Source organism: Micropterus dolomieu, linkage group LG23 (genome assembly GCF_021292245.1).
Source record: "Micropterus dolomieu isolate WLL.071019.BEF.003 ecotype Adirondacks linkage group LG23, ASM2129224v1, whole genome shotgun sequence".
In the NCBI taxonomy this organism is placed as follows: Eukaryota; Metazoa; Chordata; class Actinopteri; order Centrarchiformes; family Centrarchidae; genus Micropterus; species Micropterus dolomieu.
Genome location: NC_060172.1, coordinates 3,138,262 through 3,146,006, shown reverse-complemented (window position 1 = coordinate 3,146,006; position 7,745 = coordinate 3,138,262). Strand labels below are relative to the sequence as shown.

The following is a 7,745-nucleotide window of genomic DNA, read 5'->3' as shown; positions in this document are numbered from 1 at the left end:
TTTGTGTCTGACAGTGGAGCTGATCTCAGAGCAGTTCAGACTGCAGCACTGTTGGGATTCCTCTGTCAGTCACTGCTGGATGAAGCTCTCCTCTCCACTCTACCTCCCAGTAACATGGCCCAGTCAGAGCCTCTCCACACACAAGCTGATGCTGCTGCTTCAACCTCTCTGGATCATCAGGACACAGCTGATCCTCTCTCAACACCACCACCTTTCTGATCCCTCACACTCTGACAGAGATCACCTCCAGCTGATGAGAGAAGAAGACAGACAGCAGAAGTCATAAATCAGAGTTTACAGAGACTCAGTGATGCAGCACATCCAGTATAAAGACCAGCAGGGACTTCAGTCCTGTTCAGAGCAGAAGTGGAGCGGCTGTGTAGCGTAGCCAGCTTCCTTTCAGCTCTCACATTTAAGAGTAGGCTTAAGACTTTCCTCTTTGATCAAGCTTAGTTAGGGCTGGCTCAGGTGAGTCCTGAACCAGACCTTAGTTATGCTGCTATAGGCCTAGACTGCTGGGAGACTTCCCATGATGCACTGAGCTCCTCTCTCCCTCTCCATCTGGATGCATTCTTATCCCATTACTTTGGGCATCAGGTCTGTTTACTCTGCAGGTTTCACTCAAGTACACAGTGGAAATAAAGTGCTGAGAGTCCCTGAACGCATCATGACTGCAGACACAGAGATATTCACTGCTCACTGTAATGATGGATTTACTGCTGTTAGGGCTCAAAGCTGTTAAAAACAGCGGCTCAGTCACATTTGAAGATTTCAGCTACTTTTGAAATATTACAGGACAAATCTGTAAATATGGAGTCTGTTCTAAATTTTATTTGGACCAAACTAAAGACACATGGACAGATATAAATTTGATGTTAAAGGTCCTACATGTTCATACAAAGACAGAACAGCTAAACATCAGCTGTGCTTACTGGACTTCAGGTTCTGGTCTGTAAAAAGACCACATGGTTACTAAATGTAATGATGGTTCTCTGAAATAAGAGCCAGTGATTTGCAGGCTTCAGTCAGACTGATCTCAGAGCTGTGACTGATCAACAGTTTAGTGTTGAAATGAGAGAACAAACACTCTGAGATCAGATTTGATGGTACGACAGTTTGATGAATGAGGACCACTGTCTCTATACATCTGGTGATGCTTTCAGCTGGAATCCAGCTTTATTTCCTGGAGACATGAACACAACAACAGTCGTCTTCACATCAACTCAAACACATGATCACTGCCTGTTCTCTCTCTCTCTGTCTTTCTGTCCAATCCTGAAGCCTGTCACCATTCTCCTCTCACAGCTTCACTGAGGAAAGCAGCCGCTGACAAGGTTGGAGGTTTACAGGAAATACTGGATCTCTGCTTTGATACTAACTGTGTTTAGTACAATACTGCTGAGACCAGCATGGACTGACTCCAAGCCTCTACTGACCTCAGAGTCTCCAGAGTCTCCAGTCTGCAGTGTGGACTCTCCTTCAGATCAGACAGCAGCTTCACTCCTGAATCCTGCAGCTCGTTTCCTCTCAGGTCCAGCTCTCTGAGATGGGAGGGGTTGGACTTCAGAGCTGAGACTAGAGAAGCACAGCTGATCTCTGACAAACTGCAGTCTCCCAATCTGAAAAAAGAATAAATGGGGATAAAAATCCATTTCTAATCTGATCAGATGTGTTCAGGTTTTAAATGTGGAGCTCAACATTACTATGTCCTAATCCAGTGTTTCCCAACCCTCTCCTGGAGGCACACTAGTTCTGCATGTTTTAGATCTCTCCCTGCTCCCACACAGCTGATTCAAATGATCATCTCGTTATGAACTGCTAAAGCTGTTTAATCAGCTGTGTGGGAGCAGGGAGAGATCTAAAACGTGTGTGTGTGTTCGTGTCTGTGTTCTGAAGGATCAATATCAGTGATCAGAAATTCTTTATGAAAACACTTTGAAACCAACAGAAAGCAAAGAAATATTTCTACGTGAAGCAGTAAACTTGAGCAGTTTAAAACAAATATTAGTTCAGAGGCTCTTCTGTATACAGATGTGACCATTTACCAAAACTTAGAAACATTCATTTACTTTAACGACTAAAAGCGGACATTTTCTACAGTTTCTTTAAGAAACACAAGTCTATTAAACCAGTAGACTAAATTTAGTACAAGAAACATGAAAATATGAACTAAAGGACATTTACAACTTTATGGATGGAAGTTATGTATGAACAGAAATTAGGTTGAATGGTAAATTAAACATATCAGATCTACAATAGTAACAGAGTCAGTGAACTGACCCCAGAGTCTCCAGTCTGCAGTCTAGACTCTCCAGAAAACCACACAGCAGCTTCACTCCTGAATCATGCAGCTTGTTGTCACTCAGCTCCAGCTCTCTCAGATGGGAGGGGTTGGACTTCAGAGCTGAGGCCAGAGAAGCACAGCTGATCTCTGACAAACTGCAGCCCCTCAATCTGAATGAAGAATAAATGATGTAACTTTAGAAGACAATGTTCCTGCTTGAAATCGTTCAGTGTTTAATAATCTGTTCAGAGCTGAAGAAGGTTTAGAATGTAGAAGTTTAGAAAATGGAAACTCCAAACACCTGAACCAAACAGGATGCAGGTGCAAAGATTAGTAAAATACAAAAAAGGTAAAAAGAGCTCTCATTAATATTAATGACAACGTGCTGCTACTTCAATAAAGACGTAGTGACTTCAGCTCTTAAACTCTGCAGCTCCACCAGTGGCTCCATCTATACAAACTCATGCTGTGCAGCCAAACACAAAGAAAAACCCACAGAAACCGATTTAAGATTCCACTCAAGATTCCAAAGAGGCCAAACATGTCAGGATGAACTTTGGGGAAATGTGAACAAAAGGCACCTACAGTTGGTAGAAAAAGTCTACAAACCCCTGTTAAAATGCCAGGTTCTTATGATGTAAAATAATGAGACAAAGATAAATCATGTCAGAACTTTTTCCACCTTTAATGTGACCTGTAATGTGAACAATTCAATAGAAAAACAAACTGAAATCTTCGAGGGGGAAAAATTAACAATAAAAACCTTACAATATTATGGTTGCATAAGTTTGCACACCCCCTTATAACTGGGGATGTGGCTGTGTTCAGAATTAACCAATCACATTCAAACTCAGGTTAACTAGAAGACATTACACACCTGCCATCATTTAAAGTGACTGATTAATCACAAATAAAGTTCAGCTGTTCTAGGAGGATTTTCCTGATATTTTCTTAGTTGCATCTCCGAGCAAAAGCCATGGCCCGCAGAGAGCTTTCAAAGCATCAGAGAGATCTCATTGTTGAAGGACAAGTCAGGAGACGGGTACAAAAGAATTTCCAAAGCATTAGATATACCATGGAACACAGTGAAGACAGTCATCATCAAGTGGAGAAAATATGGGACAACTGACATTACCAAGAAGTGGACGTCCCTCCAAAATTGATGAAAAGAAAAGTGGTCAGGGAGGTTAGGCCTACAGCAACATTAGAGGAAATGCAGAAATGTGTGGCAAGTACTGGCTGTGTGGTACATGTGACAACTATCTCTCATATTCTTCATATGAATGGGCTATGGGGTAGGGTGGCAAGATGGAAGCCTTTTCTTACAAAGAAAAACATCCAAGCACGGCTGGAATTTGCAAAAACAAACATCAAGTCCCCCAAAAGCATGTGGGAAAATGTGTTATGGTCTGATGAAACCAAGGTAGAACATTTTGGCCTTAATTCCATAAAGGTATGTTTTGCACAAAAACAACACTGCACATCACCCAAGGAACAACATACCCACAGTGAAGCATGGTGGTGGCAGCATCATGCTTTGGGGATGTTTTTCTTCAGCTGGAACCGGAGTCAGGGTGGAGGGAATTGAGAGTGAACAGTTCCAAATACCAGGCAGTTTTGGCACAAAACCTTCAGGCGTCGGTTAGAAAGCTGAAGAGACAGTTCACCTTTCAGCACGACAACGACCCAAAGCACACATCCAAATCCACAAAAGCATGGCTTCACCAGAAGAAGATGTTAAGAAGAAAATGTTTTGGAACGGCCCAGCCAGAGCCCAGACCTGAATCCAATTGAACATCTGTGGGGTGATCTGAAGAGGGCTGTGCACAGGCGATGTCCTCGCAATCTGACAGATTTGGAGCGCTTTTGAAAAGAAGAGCACGTCAAGATGTGCCATGCTAATAGACTCCTACCCAAAAAGACTGACTGCTGTAATAAAATCAAAAGGTGCTTCAACAAAGTATTAGTCCAAGGGTGTGCACACTTATTACAGGTTATTTGAGGGTTTTTATTTTTCATTTTTCCCCCCTCAAAGATTTAAATTTGTTTTTCTATTGAATTGTTCACATTACAGGTCATATTATAGGTAGAAAAAGTTCTGACATGATTTATCTTTTGCTCATTATTTTACATCATAAGAACCTGGCATTTTAACAGGGGTGCGTAGACTTTTTCTATCCACTGAACTATATCTTTTAGGAATAGTGGAGTCATCAAATCAAAGCTTCTTTACTTTAAACTATCCAGTCAGTGTAAGCATCATATTGCTTCATAACAATGTTGGAAAAGCAAATACTGAATATATTTGTTATTGCCTGATAGTTGAAATAGAGATTATCTATTTCTTCATTGAATTCATGTAGTTTTATTCTCATTTCTTTAAAAACATGATGTGGAATAGAAGCTGAAAATCAGGAGTTTAAGAGGTTCAGAGTGAATTATCCAGTGGAGATTTTTCTTGTTATATTACGCTTTTAAATGTAGAGCTCAACATTACTCTGCCACAGTCAATGGACTGAACCACTGAAGCAGAAAAGAGACTTTAGCATTAAGATACTCATGATCAGTGGATCAGCATAATATCAGCCTTACATCTGCACTTTAGTGTCACCACAACTTTCACATCATATTAATCTCAGCAAAGAAGAAAAATGGAGTCTGACCTCAGAGTCTCCAGTCTGCAGTGAGGACTCTCCAGAAAACCACACAGCAGCTTCACTCCTGAATCCTGCAGCTTGTAGTTGTTACTCAGGTCCAGCTCTCTCAGATGGGAGGGGTTGGACTTCAGAGCTGAGGCCAGAGAAGCACAGCTGATCTTTGACAAACTGCAGAAACTCAATCTGAAAAAAGAATAAATGATGGAGATCCATCATCCAATCCATTTCTAAGCTCAACATTACTATGTCCTAATCAATGAGCTTTTCCCTAAAATGAGTAGAGGGACTTTGTCATTGTGTTATTGTGGATCATCATAATGTCAACCTTCTACAGACATCATCCAAATGTCAGCGCAACATTCATACACCTATTCAAGTCAACACAGATCAATAACATGCTGCTGATCTCAGGCCAGTCTGGAATAATGATCAAATCAGACATGTTGGTACTTTGGTTACTTTCATTCTCTTCTGTTTCTTCTAATTCAGAACAATCATGTGTCACTTTATGAAAAATACTAAGACAGCTAAGATGTTTTCTATAGAATTCCAAAATGGCCAATAGGAAATAAAAATACTTTATGAAATGAACAAGATTTTAAGTAAATACAAAACCTGGCAGAGCTCTTTACCACCTGTCCCAGCACTTCGGATGCTCATTTCAAAGCACAGATTTAGACTCTCCTCATCACCACTGTCATCTCCATCAACACACTGACTGACTGTGAGCTTCATCCTCAGGTGTCTTTAGAACTGGATCAACATGAATCCACTTTGAGTTCAGACTAAATTTGCAGTCAAACTCTTCAGACTGACAAACCTTTAAAAAGATATACACTGGACTAGAGCACAATACATGAACTGACCTCAGAGTCTCCAGTCTACAGTTTGGACTCTCCAGTCCAGAAGACAGCAGCTTCACTCCTGAATCCTCCAGGTTGTAGTTTCCACTCAGGTCCAGCTCTCTCAGATGGGAGGGGTTGGACTTCAGAGCTGAGGCTACAACTTCACAGTGAGTCTCTGAGAGTCCACAGTCACCAAGTCTGTGATGACAGAGAATATAAAACTTAAAATATAATACAATCTGACACTTTATTCTAAAAATAGACTGTGCATTTTGCATCAGAAAGGACATTAACATGAGCGGCTGCAGCTTAACTGCTCAACCATTGATCACAAGGTTTGTGGTATGAAACTTGAGCTCCTGTCCACATGTCCAAGTGTCCTTGGGCAACATAATGTACCACATTATTACTGCTTTGGACAAAAGTGTCTGCCAAATGACTGTAATGTGAACATGTCCTATTGTGATTAACAGGGTGCTGTGATTTGTGTTTGTTAAACTTTAACGCAATGTTCACGGAGCTGTAAAATCACTGCAGGTTGGAACTGCACTCGTAGGGACTTACCTCAGTCATGTGCTTGTGTTTATTTTTGCACCCTTGATGCATCTTATGCCACTCCATCTGCTTTTCATCTGCCATTAAATTCATTTAATGACTCCTGTTGCATTGATAGTATAATTAGTACTAAAGACTGTATTATTACCATTTTATTGGTAATAGTTTTTCTCAAGTGGAGTTCAGCTGTTTAACAGCATCATTTCTTCTGAGCTCGGTGATGATAAAATCCCTCCTCTGAACTGAAGCTGCTGAGCTCTCCTTCACTGGCAGAATGAACCTGGAGGCCGTCCCAGCAGCTGACTGTGTAATGAGCTGCTGTCTGAGGAAACCAGCTGCTAAATACACAAAGACTGTGGCTGCAAATTCAAAGAAAGCCACAGTGGAAATGTGTGTGTTACAGGTACCTCCCTGCAGCACCCAGAAACTATTGGATCTTTACTGGAATACTGATGCTTCAGCGTTACAGTGTTGATAATCACATCTGGACTTACTGAGCCTTTCTGCTGTTCCTCACAGCTGGAATCAGTCTCTGTCGTCCCTCCAATGATGTGTTGTACTTCTTCAAGTCCAACTCATCCAGAACCTCCTCTGACATCTGCAGCATGTAGGCCAGAGCTGAGCAGTGGATCTCAGAGAGGTCTTTCTCTAAATTGTTCTGTGACTTCAGGAACTCTTGGATCTCCTGATGTACTGAGTGGTCGTTCATCTCCGTCAGACAGTGGAAGATGTTGATGCTTCTGTCAGGAGAGATCCAGTTTATGTTCATCACCTTCAGGTTGTTGATGGCTCTCTGGAAGATTTCTAGACCGTTGTCTGTCTGACCCAGCAGGCCTCCTAAGAGTCTCTGGTTGGACTCCAGAGAGAGGCCATGAAGGAAGCGAACAAACAGGTCCAGGTGGCCATTTTCACTTTGGAGAGATTTCTCCATGGAACTCCTCAGGAAGTCCTCCAGTCCCTCTGTGTTCCTGCTGGTGTAACAGTGGAACTTGTAGACTGCAGCCAGAAACTCCTGAACGCTCAGATGAACAAAGCAGTAGACTGTTTTCTGGAAGATCACACTCTCTCTTTTGAAGATCTCTGTACAAACTCCTGAGTACACCGAGGCCTCTGTGACATCAAGACCACACTGCTCCAGGTCTTCTTGGTAGAACATGATGTTTCCTTTCTCCAGCTGTTCAAACGCCAGCCTCCCCAGCTTCAGAAGAACCTCCCTGTCAGCCTCCGTCAGCTCCTGTGGACTCGTCTCATGTCCCTCATCGTACTTCTGCTTCTTCCTCTTTATCTGAACCAGCAGGAAGTGTGAGTACAGGTCAGTCAGGGTCTTGGGCAGCTCTCCTCTCTGCTCTGTAGTCAACATGTGCTCCAGAACTGTAGCAGTGATCCAGCAGAAGACTGGGATTA

At 42.2% G+C, this 7,745-nt stretch overlaps 1 protein-coding gene across 1 annotated transcript in view; it reads right to left on the bottom strand.

The window, feature by feature from the left end:
• Nucleotides 1-5,833: 5,833 nt before the first annotated feature.
• LOC123962981 (NLR family CARD domain-containing protein 3-like) overlaps nucleotides 5,834-7,745 on the bottom strand; it is a gene marked incomplete at its 3' end in the record, with an annotated part of 67,972 nt that continues 66,060 nt past the window's right edge. Inside the window, exons 6-7 of the mRNA XM_046039495.1 lie at nucleotides 6,836-7,736; nucleotides 5,834-5,984 (exon numbers count right to left, since the gene is read on the bottom strand). Of these exons, the coding sequence (XP_045895451.1) occupies nucleotides 5,834-5,984; nucleotides 6,836-7,736 (1,052 nt within the window). The remainder of the gene's footprint in view (nucleotides 5,985-6,835; nucleotides 7,737-7,745) is intronic.